Source organism: Lonchura striata, chromosome 4 (genome assembly GCF_050655825.1).
Source record: "Lonchura striata isolate lonStrDom1 chromosome 4, ASM5065582v1, whole genome shotgun sequence".
Classification (NCBI taxonomy): domain Eukaryota; kingdom Metazoa; phylum Chordata; class Aves; order Passeriformes; family Estrildidae; genus Lonchura; species Lonchura striata.
The window spans coordinates 22979887-22994928 of record NC_140706.1 but is presented as its reverse complement, the minus strand read 5'-3'; the positions used below and the strand labels follow the sequence as shown (position 1 = coordinate 22994928).

Below are 15042 nucleotides of genomic sequence, written 5' to 3'. Positions count from 1 at the left end.
TCTGTTACTGGCCTGCTGTGCTATGAGGTATTTTTGCTTCCAGTAATTTCTTGCCTTTAGTCTTCAGGAAAATAGCAACACAGTGAAAATAGTTCTTAGTAGGGGAATCTTCAGCCATTGTATTTATTATGTTTGTGATAGTCTACATTTTAAGTGCCTGGATCCAGGAATGAAAAGAGTTGATTAGCTTAATGTTTTGATGCTAAAGATACCTGGTTTAGTCCGTGCTATATTGGTAGTAACTCTGATTTATGTATCATATAAAGTGAGTGTTTCTTCAAATACTGGATTGATAAATACTTTTACAGTCTTTTACACCAGGGAGTAGAGATGACCAATGTGTACACTTCGACTATCTTGCTAATCAGCATTGTATTAGAATCACATTGGAGAGCATCTAGCACATGGAAAATGGGCAAAAGTTCTTGTTTGCCTTCATGATAGAAAGAATTTAGTTTTGTAATTATTACAGTGGAGTAAGGCAGAGTATAATTTCTGTCTCCCTGAGCTCACCAGGTGCATGCTGTTTACTCAGGAATGGTGTTGCAGAATTGGGAAATAATGTATAGTCATTGCAATAATTCAAAATACAGAACAGTCTCTAGGGATGACACCCACCCCCCCCCCTCCACCCCAGCCAGATTGTAGCCATATAGATTGTGGAATTGATAGTAGGATGTATAAAATATAACACACTGCTGTAGGGCTGGGAGTGGGGAAGATAATTTAAAAAACAATTTACAATAGTTACTATAACTGAGAATGCTATTTTTTATATCATGAGAGACTAGAAATATTTTCCATATGGCTTCACTGGCTACAATTTCAAATAGATACTCAAGTCAAAAAGTAGTGAGAGACTTTTATTTCTGACTTAAATCATCAGAGACCATCCTCCACTTTACTCCTGAATTATAGTAATTCAAACTCCAACCACAGTATTTTAATTTGAGAAGTTCTGTTTATGATTACCTCTGTGGGCCTCTTTACAATGGAATGGTCATATTGACTCTCTGATGGTACATCATATTTGTTCTTGTTTACTAATTCTCTCCTTTATTGTGCTCTCTATCGTTTTGCTAGTCTGGAGGCCATAATAGATATCTTTTCAGCTGTTATCATAGAGAGCTTTGGCATATTTCCTGACCATGTCTTCCACCTGTTTGTAAACGCTGCAATTTAAATACTGTGCAAGCAGAATTATGGCTGACCCAAAATATGGTAATCTTGAGTTGCATAAAAGACATTGCCAGTCAGAGGACTTGCAGGTATTTGACATCATAGCCTTACCAATTGCTGTGGTCCTACCAGCTGATATAAACCAACTCTGTCAACTCCAAGTAAAACAAGGTGATGATAAACAGAAAAACATAGTGGAAAAAATAAGTAAAGGAAAGCTACTAGCATTTTATTTGTTTCTCCAAGTCAGGAGGAAAAGAATAGAGCACATACTCCCATTTTCTGTGATAGATTGTGTGTAGAATGACTGTATTTGCAAAAGGTGGAGAGCTTGTGTGACTCACAACAGAGAGGTCAGAGCTGAGCAGTGCAAGTTAGCTGCTGACGTGAGATCAGACAATTGCAAGTACCGGGAGGCAGGCAGGAAGCATGCTGCAATTCTGGAACAGGATTTTGATACAAACAGGCTGCCTAAGGAGCCAAGAAATCCTGCTTTGTGGTACAGAAAAATACTAGTCTCTTAAGCAGGGTCACAAAAGGCTGATAAAATCTTAAGATCTGATTACAGAGCTTCGTACTTTATGCATTTGAGGTGTGTTACAAATAACAGCTAATTCAAGAATATTTTAAAAAGAACTAAAGACAGTGTCATTTTGCAAGTGAAAATCATCTTATAGTATAGAATGTTTCTCTCTTCTTTATAATTGGGCAGACATGTATCAAATCTCTGTTTCTTTCCGTTCAATCAAAAAATAATTGCAGAAAGGAGAATTATTTACCTGCATTTTAAGCATATTAAAATAACCCAATTTTAGCATCTTTTTTTAGGGGAAAACCTGGTGCCGTTCCCAAAATACACTATTTGGTTCTTTGCCAATGAAGGAGTTTGTAAGAAGCTTGGAGGGTAAAAAAGCATGATTTGTTTCAGCATTATGTGAAGGTGTGGAAGCTTTAAGAGATCTTTTGTTCAAAGTTTGGATGGCACTTTACTTGGTGATATGTCTTGTGCTTTCTTTAGCTCATTGAGGTAATTTGTCATGTACAGGTGCCTTGGGATAAAACTCTTTTTAGTTCCCCTCCACTTAGATTTATAATGTTGTATGACAGATTAACTTTTTCCATTTATTGTCTAATTTTTTTCACTTCTATGCAGAGAATGTTAGCCTGGTTTTATCAGTGGTGACTCTTACTAAGTGTTTGGTTTCTTTGGTCCTCTACAATATGAACACTTGTCTGTTAATTGCTAACAATTAGCAATTAGAGGTCATTATTATGACCTCTAAATTATTTCAAGTTACAATTAAATACTTTTTTGCAATTTCACTTGTTCAAATACCTTCTTGTGGATGTCAGCATTATATCCAGAGAAGCTATTTTGCACCATTTAGTAATCAGCACTTTTTTTCTGTTCCTTATCCTAAGATAGATTTAGAAAGGCTCCTCTGCTTGGTGGGGTATATTATTCAGGGAGACTGCGTAGTTTAAAAATTTCTTATATTGCTATCATGTGGTTCTGAAATAACTTCATGAAAGTTAGAGTAGTAGCCTTACAATAATTCTTAAAAATAATTATTAGATCATCATCTCTGATCTCCTGTGTATTGGAGGACATTATATCTGAATGTGGGTGCCTCTGTACTATACTCAGTAACCTGCATTTTATTGAAGCATATCTGAATGTACTGAGTGGTAGGAAATCCACAGCTTCTTGGGCAGTTTGTTGCACCCATCAGTTACTGTGATGGTAAAAATGTATGCCTTGCTTTTCTTTTCAATCTGGTTCATTACAGCTTCCAATTACAAGTTCTTGATTACCTCTTCAGTGAAAAATACAATACTTGGGCCTGGGTTTATTTTCAAAGGTACTTGCATGCTACATAGTCAAGTCATCGCTCAGTCATCTTCTTACTACATAGCCAGATCATGCTTTCTTAGTATCTAGGCAAAAAGAATTTCCTCCATCACTTCAATTTTTGTTTTCCTTTTTCAGTTTTCTTTTTAAAAAGTGGAAACCCTAACAGGTTAAGGGTATTGACGTTCAAACTTCATAATTAAGACAGATATCTCTCAGTTTCTTTTACTCTCTCTCTCTTCACCGTGGTAAAGTTTTATTCAGAGGAATAGTAGGAACTAACAAAGGAAGGACTTCTGAAATTCATTTGCGTTTTTCTCCCCACAAGAGGATAGAACTGTAGCAGTGTTATACTTTTCTTCTGTTGAATTAAGATGTCTTAGAGACATATAGGTTATTCCTCTTTCTTCTAGTGACACTGAAACATTAAAATGCTCATGTGTGATCAACACTCTAAGTGTGTATTTTAGCATTTTAATGTTTATAGGCAGTGACTGCAGAACATATCTGTTGATTCAGCACACCCTTATCCAATGACTGATACCTTCATAAAGTACTTGTTTTAGGAATTGAGAGGTTGACCTGCGCTGTGCTGCTGTGTTTGTCTGTTTGCAAGCTTGCCAGTTGTTTCACATCAGAGCCTGAGTGCATGCAACACTTACACATTCTGAATACAACTTTATGGATGGCAAGTGAAAAATATTTCTTAAGTACGGTTTTGCAGAACTACCTAATACATCCTGAGAGTCCTCATTTGAGAGAAATCAATCCCAGATTTGACCACAAGGGTAGAAATGCCCTGCAGTCTGCTGCACAGTTTGACCCTCAATTAAATCACTGAACAGTTATTTGTAAATAGGAAACATACATTTGAACAGCCTGACATGTCTGGTATAAGTGGTTTTAGCAGATGAGTAACCTAGAATTGATTTCTTACCATGTCCATTACAGCTTCTTTGAACATTCTGTATTGCTAAGTGATTAACCTACTTCTTTGATCTGAAATTAGTGTGCATAGCTCCATTTTTAAAGTGTTTCCAAGTACATTCACTTTTGTACCCCAGCTGCTTGCTTTCATTATACAACAAAAATGATTGTTTCCTTTAGCAAAAAATTTTCTGAGTTTTAAATTATTTTCCTGTACATTGATCTGGAGGGAGAATGCCAGCAGTTTATTAGGATTTAAGAGTACAAGTTCCCCTGACCTTTCAATTTGTATATGTACACTTAGAGTCCCACTGCGCAGATGAGAGACAAGAATTTAATCTTTGTGCTTCATGTTTGTTAGGATGTATTTCATTTTGGTATGTGAGAAAACCCAGGGGAGACACACACAGTCTTACCAAAAAAAAAATTGTGTGAGACAGTGTTTTCAACAACATAAAAATGTAACTGTACATACCAGACTTCTTCATTCATACTGCCAAAGGAATAATAGGATTACCCTGCTTTGTTTTGCTTTTTCACCCTGGCACTAAATGAACTGAAACTTGATGTGTGAGTCTCTGGAAAATAAGGTCAGTTGAAAAAGAGTTCATTGTCCTTTTATTCTTATTCTTCTTAGGTGTTCCCAAACAAGTTCAGGTTTATCCAGAGAGCCATGGCAGAAGGTGGATTTGATCCCTGTGAATGCATTTGCTCACATGAGCATGCAATGAGAAGACTGATTAATCTGGTAAGGATAACATGAGGATATTTGGAAGGGTGGTTATTCAGACATTACTTCAGCTCTTGCAGATTTGCAATTACTGGTGCTTTTGATTCTGCTTATTCAGTAGCATGTACAGTTAGAATCTGTGTATCCAACTTTCTGATGAGCTTTTGAAGAGTCAATACAAATTATAGCTTTCTTTTTATTTCCCAGAGCTGCATTTTGACAGCATTGACACTGTTTCTGTTGAAATGTTTCTTTTATATGCCTTTTTTTCAGTCTGCATAAAACCAAAGAAGCTACCCAGCAAAATCTTTGTGATCAAGGTAGTTCCACATATAATACGTTGAACATACTCATATGACAGGATAATTATGTCTAAATTTTTAAAAGTACTCTCTAAAAGCTTCTGAATTTGAGAATCCAGTGATTTTGAGTTTTGAATGCTGTTTCTTGCCATGTCATTGATAGGTTCAGCAACTTCAAGTTATGTACATTGCTCTAACTGTAAAATGTTTCTTTGTTTCTGTATTGAACTTAGTTCAATGTCTATTGAAAAATAAGCTACAAAGTGCTTCTTTTTTTTTCCTAAGTATATGTATTTTAAAATAACATTAACAATTATGAACTGTGAGCAATTAGGTGAATTTGATTACAACTCTAATTTGGTTAAATCCTTGTTAAGATTACAGTATACATCAACTTCATTTGATGTACTTCCCCTTATTGATGTTCATATATTTGTTTTTATCACATTTTCTTTCTTAGGGCCTAAATTAATGTCATTTTAAGTTACTGAGTATATTAACTGTTCAAGGCAATTATGTGTGAAGAAGATTCTCTCTAGGATCAGGCTCTTCTTTAAGAGGTTTCTTAACAGTATTTTGGCAAGGTGCTGCTGACACATAGGTGCAGAAAATTGAGGCTTCTGTGGAGAATAGTTGTACTTTCTGTGGAGCCTTTACATCAGGCCTAGCCATCCTAGCTCATGCTTCCCAGCTAGAGGCACAATTTCAAAATCTTCTGTGTTCTTTTCCAAGAAGGATTTTCTTTTTATCTTCAACACGATAGTTGGGCCATATCACAGTTTTGTTGATTATGAACCTTGAGGCCTCTGAACACATGCTAAAGTCATGAGAAATGAACCCCCCCAGAGCCAAGTTCAGAAGCTGGGACGAAGAAAGGAGGATGCATGTTTGCTGCCCTTGCTCCTCAGGCTTGTCAGATGCAAATTTAAACTGGCACGGTTCAGAATTTTCATCCCCATTCAGCATTTTTGAATCTTTTTGGTATTTTGCTAGAAGATACTGACAGGCAATGGCATTGGTCAGCCAGTTCTCTTTGTTGTGGCTGGAGGATTCTAGTTATGAACAATGTAAGTGAGTTCTGTCCAAAGTTGGAAGAAATGCCACAAATGTCTGTGAGGTTTTGTTCCTGGGCTGCTCCAGGCAGTGTGAGGTGGGTAAGAATGGATCATTTGGAGGAACACTAGTTCCTGTGTTATGAATGTGAGCAGAGCCCATATAGGTACATGCTCTTGGGCAGTCACCAAGAGCAGTGTAACAGTGTTGTGTAGCTGCAAGAATGGAGTTTATTGCTCAGTATCCAAAAAGATACCTTCCAAAAAGATCATACCAATTAGCACTTGAAACTGTGAGGAGTAAAGGGAAATTCCAGATTTCATCTCTCCAAAAAGCAAAGCAGATGCTCCTAAATATTTATAAGACCAAATCACTAGCTAGGATAATTTAGCAGAATCTAGAAAAGTGTCAGAAGTCTCAGTCAGCAGCCAGACTATCCTCAAGTAACCTGTTGTATGATCTCAGCAGGAGACTTGCTAAGCCATTTTTGCATCTGTAACTTGTATGCTTCAGTAAGAGTTTGCCTTCTAAGCTGCTTTTTTGTCACTCAGTCTTACACAACATAAGCAAACACAAGTTTTACTATTTGTGCTAAAAAGAACACGTGGACATTGGTTGTCAAAACTGCTGAACCCCACAAATCCTAATGGAGACTGGTGCACACTACCTCTAAAAGTTGGATCCTTGAAAACCTAACTTCAAAATAATTTTGATAAACTAAGCTAAGTGATCTGTTCAGACTCTGGGTGAGAAAAAGATATCCAAACACGCTGTGTACCCAGAATGGTTCCCTATATGTATTTAATTGTTGATGCTTTTTAATATAGATAGGTATAAAAACACACCAGAGTACATTTAAATGGTGTTAAAGCTGGCAGTACTAGATAGGATTTTGGAGCAAATTGTATAACAAGGTGTTTGCAATTATCTCCAAACTGAGCACTGTAACTGCAGAAGTTGAGAGAACCAAATTTAACAGAATTATAATGTAATTTATAGGAGGTGCCCAAGTGTGAAAATGTTACTTTTAGTGTCTTTCAATCCAGTAATGACATTGTGCAAAAACCCCATGACTGATTGTAGACTTTTTAAAAATTGTGATTGACTTAAACTAATTTTTACACACTAATTTGTTTATACCTATCTAGACCAACACTGATAAGAATTCCAATACTCATAAGAATTAAGGCTTCTGCTAATAAAAAAGTTATGATATATTAATTTGTGACAATTATGTGTAGAGTTAGCATATTAAAATTCACAGGATTTCTGTTAGAATTAACTATACAGGAGATTTGAATAACACTGCTATTCCAAAATCAGGAGGTCAAGAAGTCTGCCTCTAGAACCTGAAGTTCTTGTTTTAATTTCCAATAATTTTAACTTCTAGTTTAATAGGTATATTTACTTCAACACTCTAATGATGTGTTTGTGGCATTCAAAGTTTAATTTGTGGTTGAATACATTACTTTGGGGGTTTTATATAGCATATAATTTAAACCTCTATTTGAAATGCAGACTTCAGTTCATCTCATATTACAATTAATGCTTATACAATGAAAAAAGAAAAGCTATTGTCATTTAAACTCTTCTTGTTCTCTGTTGTTAGCAACACCACAGAAAATTAAAAACAAGAAAGCTGTTAAAAAATCCATCTTTTACTTAGTTATGTGGCTTGGTTGTTTATCTGTCTTTCATTTTCTTTGACTAAGCAGGGCTTTGTTTTGTTGGGATCTTTCCTTCTTAATTCGCAATACCACGAAGATTTTATAGTCAGTGAACTGTCTATCTCTAATATGCATAATATTTTAAAAGATATTTTGCTGCTTATTACGTTAACTTGGAGATATGTTTCATACACTGAGTTCTTAAAATGTATGTGTACATGCTTAAGTGGAATTGAATTATTTAATGCTGAATGTTCTATCATTTTCCTGAAGTGAATTTTTCAGGGTTCTCCTTAATGTCAAAATATTAATATTTCACACATGTAAGTTTCTGTAGTATGGCCACTGTAAATAATAAGCAGATATTATGATCTCCAAATATTCCTAGGAAACATCAGAAATGTAAAATTTTTGGCTATGACTTCAAAAATATAATTTCTAATATGTAATACCCATGGCACCATGTGTTAGGATTTGGTGGTGTTGTGTAATAACAATTTGCCTATTATACATTGGGTTCACTATTTACTCTGTGGATATAGCAGTTAATTGGGACTTCCATAAGAGGAAGTAAGCACAGAAGAAAAATATCACATGATTTTCCATCCTCTGCAGATGCACGAGAATTGTCAAAAGACAATGACAGATTTGTTAGCTTGCATGACTTTATCTCCAATTCAGTCTCCTCCATCTGCAAAAGTTATTTTGGCAAGAAGAGCCAAAGTTCAAGAATGAGGAACAATAAATGACAGCAAGTTGCTTTACTGCGAGGAATCTGTAAAACAAGGGGATGGTTGTTTGAAAGAATCACGATGAAGGACATTCTGTGTACCCAGAGGAAATGGTTCCTGTCTTAGTTTTAGCAAAAGACAGCAAATCCCTAGATGAGAATGATGTTGTATTTAAACCTTTTTATTGCCTCTTTTTTCACTTACTTTGTAGTACAAAAATCTGATTCCCTTATGTTACTCCTCTGGATATTGATGCTCTCTGAGTAGGTATGGCTGATCTTGGCCCAAGGGTCAGTTCAAGTTTGAAAACTAGACTGAAAACACAGTTTATGTGGTGGTGAGGAATAATCATACATAGAGCATCTTCCATCAAGAGTGAAATCTGCTTATGACTGCTTAGAGTGGCCAGAAATGTCCAAGCCAGTCACACACATGACTTTGTGCCAAGTAAACATCCTTTTTCTGTCTCCTTCTGGTACAGTATTATTTGATTTACAAAAACTGACTTCAGAATTTTCTCATACTAGTTTTTACAAAAATGAGTGGTATGTTTTTTCACCCAAAATATTCCTAATTCTATAATGTAAAAGGAGTCATTTTGATAAACTGCCAACAGTTCTACTTAAAAACCACTGTGGAAATTACAGTGGTTTTGTTTTTTGTCCTTCGGTAGCTAATTGCAAAGTAATGGTCCATGCTTAGTTATGTTGCTATATCAAAACTTCAGGGGATAGAGAGCAAATAATTTTTTATTTTTATCTCTCTTGGAATATGATTTGTCACTAGATTTTTACAGCAAATGTTGCAAATTCTCAAACTATTTGAACATAATTGGTTCAAAAACTCTTTTTGTCAATCAAGTTTCCACATAATTCTCTTGACCAGGTCATTTTAGAGTCTTACTGTTTCAAACTGGCATAGTCTGAGATAGTATCCAGCCACAAGTCTTGGCTGAAGGAGCCTTCATGTAAACAGCACAAAATAAAAACAGATGACTAAAATAGATGTGTGCTGCAAATGGTTGAAAAGCTCTCAAGATGTTAGCACAGCTAAGCCCAACTTAAATAGTCAGCAAATGTGACTTTCCCTACTGATGGAGGCTTTTAGTGAAAGCACACCAGAGCTATACCAAATGCATTTTTATAATTTAAAATATCCTTCAAATATGAAGGTTGTCCTGGAGACTTCTTACACATGTTCCATGGTGTTTGCCTTCTTTTTTGTATATATAGCAGGTGCTACTTCTTCTAGTCTGTAGTTTGTAGCCAAGCATCCCAAGAGCAGGAAAATGCATTTTGTTCTCACTTGGCCCTTTTGTTCTCTGCATTCAAGCTGATTCAAAGAAAGCCTTTCCCAACAGCTGAACTTTAGGTTGTTCATTAGGACAGAGAAGCTGTCATTCTTCAGAGGTGCAGGGGAAAAGACTTCATGCACCTGCTTAGACACCAGCCCAAAAGAATAAGACACAGGGTTGGAGTGGCAGAGGGTAAGACTGTACTTGAGTGCTCTTACTCCACTGTCTTCCATTTTCCTGCCTTTCACTGTGTGCTCAAGGTACAGGTGTTGCACAGGCTAAGGCCATAAAACTGTATTACAGAATTCATGTACTGCCAATGCATGTCATAACCTAGAATCTAATTCTACTTCAAGCAGTGCAAATGGAGACTAATTTCTAGACATGTTAGAAAAGAAAAAAGTTGTGAAAAGTGGTGTCCACTTGGGTCTCTAATGGGTTGGGAATCAGGACTTCCTGAACATGTCTGTCATTCTTTACATTTCCCATTCCTGAGCTTTGTAGTATGCTTGAAAGTGCTCTTTCTTAACCAATACTTATTTGGGGAAAAAGAAAAAAAAAAAAAAAAAAAGGAAAATCTCAGTCACACCTCATGATCATCTCAAGGCATGCATAGTGTATTACAAGTAGTGTAAAACATCATTCACTGAAAATTACATCAGCTTGATATTCCAGAAATAATTAATAGGTATAACCTGTACTATGAACGACTGAACTCTGATGATCAGAGGTGTGTTATGGCCATCTCTTTTGAAGAAAAAGGAGAAAATCGTGCTTTTTTATTCAGGCCTCAAGTAATCAATACTTAGAGAAAACTGTAGTTTGGATCTGGGAGTTCTAATGTGGGAGTACACTTTTCTTTTGCTAATATGCATCATTTGGAGAAGATACTCAACTGTTTGTCCAAAAGCCTATACCTATTTTGGTTTTACATTTTAGATATAAGTTTGCAAATGTCCTCTGTGGAGATACGTATGTTGTTTGTGCACATTTTCAAATGCCTCTGTTTAATATTCTGCCTTGTGTATTTGTTGTCTAGTATTTCACATAGACAGAGATGCTGTGAGCTCCTTGTAATGGCCCTCATCATCATCATCCTGTTTCATCCTCTTTTCACTGTTTATTCATTCTGCCTTGCATTCAGTAAAAGGAGGATGTCATTGATCCCATAGGTCAGCAAAATTATAAAATGAAGTACCAGTAAAGCAGGCAATGTAGGAAAGCGAGGGAAGTGTGAGAAAGGAATATCTATATGACACCAAGGTGAAACCACAATCCCAGAACAAATGAAAAAATGAAGAGAAGAATGTGTTTGTGTCCAGATCAGGGCTCCAGATTGCAGTGGTCTCTGGGACTTCTGATGCATCTTCCTCCATAAAATGTTATATATTTCAATATGAAAGTTAATGTTCTCCTTCTGTCATTACTGGCCAATTATTCTGGGTCTTAAAAGTTGGTTTGTAATCTAGAAATAGTAAATTGAAATGCAGCAACCATCCTTCTCTCTCACTTGCAATTGGAGAGAAAATTACTTGCCACCTCACAGGACTAGGCTCTATATTTTTATTGCAGACTGTTATTCTGTCCTTGTATGAACAATCATTTACCCTAATTCTGCATATACTCATAGAAGATGAAGGAGTAGGGAGGGCACTGTTCACTTTTTCCTTGTTTGTTCCTCTAAGAGAAGCTAATGTAGTTTAAGAGACAGTTAAATTCCATCAGTGCGCCACTTTTCCTCTTATTTCTCTTTGCCAGCTTGTAGCAGAATAATGCATATAGGTGTTATTTGGCAATTTATTTATCGTGTTGTTTACTAGATTGTTTTTGCAGTTTGGAGGAAACAGACATGGCTGCCAACAAAGCTTAAACAATGATTCCATTACTCAGAAGCATGAGAATGCAACCAGGAGTATGCCATTGTGTTGTTATCTTCTGGCATTGTTGGAGAGCAAAAGCAGAGCTTCCAGCTGGTCTAAATAGCAAAAGAGTATTTTCACAAGGGATCATAATTTGTCCTTGTTATCACCTAAAATTTTCTATCAACAGTCTTTGATTCCATTTTAAATTTACTTGTATTCATGGAATAAGTCACAATATCAATTTAGTTATTTGCCTTCCTGCTTAACTATTCTTTTCATTCCCACCATTATCTGTTTTTGCTCTCTATCTTTCTACCTGTTTCATTTTTTCTTTCACACATCACAGTTTCTTGTATGGAGGTCTTTTCCTGACCTGTCTCATGAACTTACTAATTTTTCATTTCTGTATTTTCTGAGGACTTATTTCTGCTTTGAACAGACAAAACAGTTACTCTAAAATGTAGTTATTTTATTTGTCTCTACATAAATAATATACTAATAGTATACTTTTGCCTCATCTACCATTCACACTAGAGTGCATTGATGGTTGCACTTTGTTTCTGCCGTGAGTCCTGTTGTTCTTGTTTCATTACCTCTTTAGTACACCATTTCCGGAGTTGGAAAGTGCTTTTGGACAGGAATTATGCTGCTATTTCTCCTGAAAAATGACAAACTGGTGAGCTGTCTGATCATTGGTATCTTCCTCATATTTGTATGCTCTGTCTTTTTTTTAACTCTTAAATAATATATATAACTCTCAAGACAACGTGTTCACACTGGATAGAAACCCTGAATCTTTTTTTCAGGTAATATGCTATTGACTTTAATATGAAAAAAAAGTTGTCTGAGCAGAGATTGCAGGATGAGTCCCAGAGATTGAGAGACTGTTGAACTCTGGCATAGTAAACTTTGAAAATTCACCTGAAGACGTTCACTAAACTCCTCTGAAGAGGAAGCAGAGGATTGCAGAAAGAACTGTTTACTATATAGGTGGACAGTGTGCATTTCATTCTCCACAGCAGGTATCTGTGATGAGCAGTGCAAAGTAGCTGAACTTTTTTCAAGGAAGACTGAAATTGTCCTAGTGGCTGAGGTCCCTGTGTTAGAAAAACAAGTTCTCTGTTTAGCTGATGAAACTGTTTTCACTGGGCTTACTATTTCACTTGGACTTCAGTGATTTTGTGGAGCAGCTAAAATGCAGTAAAAGTTCACACTGTTTTCACCACACAGTGGCATGTTTGTGTGCACATGAAAAAAAGAAACAACAAAACTTTACTTAATATGATGACTTCCCATAAGAGTTTTCAGAGGCCAATAGCAGTGTCCCTTTACTGTGGCTGTTCATGTTTTGTTCACAGCTGGGGATTGTAAAAGTGGAAACTCTCATTGCTAAAAACTGTTCAGACTCCTACCATAACATGGCATCTGTTGAAAGAGGAACAGCAGGACACAGGTTTCAGGTGTGCTTGATGGGTGGATGCTGTTGATCCACAAGATGGCATGTTAAATTGTCCTTGGCTCAAAGGAGCAGGATCTAAACACTGTTGTGTTAGCGTGAACTGGGGCTAAAAGCTGTATATTTTGGAAAAGGAAAAAAAAGGAAGAACAATTTCAAATTGGAGCTAGGAGCCATTTGAAATGTACCCTTTTTATTTTTGCAATGCAGAATTTCAGTGTCATGGGAAAGGAGTGAGGAAGAGCCCTTTTCTATTACCACTGAAAGTAACTTGGTTTCTTCTTTTTTCTTGGTATTGTATTGAGTTTACATTCATAATATGTCACTAAGTGGGCACTGATTTGCTGTGATTCTGCCACTACTACCTCTTCCAGGAACTTATCAGGGGTTTAATGGAAACCAAATATTCCTATTGACCAAGAGTTCTTATGGCTTGGGGATTATTAGTTTAAATTACTTTAACTTAGGCAATTCAAGACTTTAAATATATTTGAAAGTTCCCAGTTGTATTTTAAATAATATATGCTTGTAATTAATATTTTTACTTTTATTTTTTCAAGTTTGTACTGTACTAAAACTGTAAATTTTGGATTCTTTTTAGCTCTCTTCTAGCTTTCATGCTATTTACAACTTGTGTTTACTTCATTTTGGACAATAAAAAAAAGTAATTAATTGTTTAGCTCAAGTGTACTAAGCCATTTATTCTATTTAAATGACAAACAGCACAGAGAATGTTAAAACTCAGATATAATACTTTTATTTAAATTTATTAAAATAATATAAATATTTTTGTAACATTTTTCATTTTCATTTTTCTCTTCTTTTGTTGAATATGCCTTCATGTTTCACTTGACTAATTTTTGTGTTCTTCTTAAGGGACTGTTTTAGAATATATGGAAAAAGATGAAAAGGCTGTTGATGGCTTTAGTAGATGTTAGATCAGACAGTCAGATATTAATCTTTCACTGAACTCACACTTTCAGCCACACAAGGATCTCTGAAGTATTAATAAAATCAAAATAATTGCTAATAAGTATCTAGGAGTTAATGTATTTGAAGAATTACTTCTCTGTTCAAATTTTTCTCATCTGCTCTGTAGTGTTCCCAGTCTTAAAAACACTGAGTGTATTTGAAGTCTTTTTGAGGGTTTTGTTGAGAACAGATGAAGTCTGGTTCAACTTTTTACCATTATTCCACAAACTTTCATCCAAACTTCCCCTCCACATCGGATTAGAAAAATATTAATACAAAGAACTATTTATTTCCAGTCCCTTATAATTGCTCTTTTTTCAATTGCCTTACTACTGAAAATTCAGTTTTTCCCAACAGTTGCTTATGTTCCTTAAAGGGTGTCATTGTCAAAAGAGAGCTAATTGGTAGAAGGAACATTCTTCTTTTAGCGAAAGGCATTACCTTTCCCAGCCATTGAATTTACGTAAGCGTTTCATACGTGTGCCAGAAGAGTTTCTTGTCTTTTGACTAAATGAGTGACCACAAGGAATCGGATTCATATTGGATTACACAGTGAGGGACTTGTTCACCTGAGTGAATTAAGAAAAACCTCTTTTTACTGCTGCCTGTTTTTCATGATCTGCTGTGTTTCATCCCACAAGGACAATATGCAGCTTCTCGCTGAACTGTTAAAAACAGATTTGTTACCTGGCTCAGAGAGCTATCTTAGAGCTTTAAAAAAGTTGCATTTGGACAGAGTGTGACACTTAGAATGGAGATAACTGATGGGAGATAACTGCTAGAACACCCCCAGGCAGTGTTCTATATCTAGGAAAACTAGATAAACTATATGAGGACTTGCTATTGTGGAGACAGAGGGGGATAACGAGATGCTTGTGCAATGTTTTTGATCATATATCTGTTGCCCGTTTTAATTCTGGTCATCTTTCTATGTTGAATATCTGTAAACAGTGTTTTAAGTAGGGATTATAAATTAAACCCCTCTGAGAATTAAACTGTTATAGAAACAGAAGATAA

General features: G+C 35.8%; 1 protein-coding gene across 1 annotated transcript in view; it reads left to right on the top strand.

Annotated features, from left to right (window-relative positions):
* The window catches only part of SMIM14 (small integral membrane protein 14), a 38555-nt gene that overhangs the window by 10402 nt on the left and 13111 nt on the right, over positions 1–15042 (top strand). Inside the window, exon 2 of the mRNA XM_021533192.4 lies at positions 4596–4706. Coding sequence (XP_021388867.1) covers positions 4632–4706 — 75 coding nt within the window. The 5' untranslated portion in view covers positions 4596–4631. The remainder of the gene's footprint in view (positions 1–4595; positions 4707–15042) is intronic.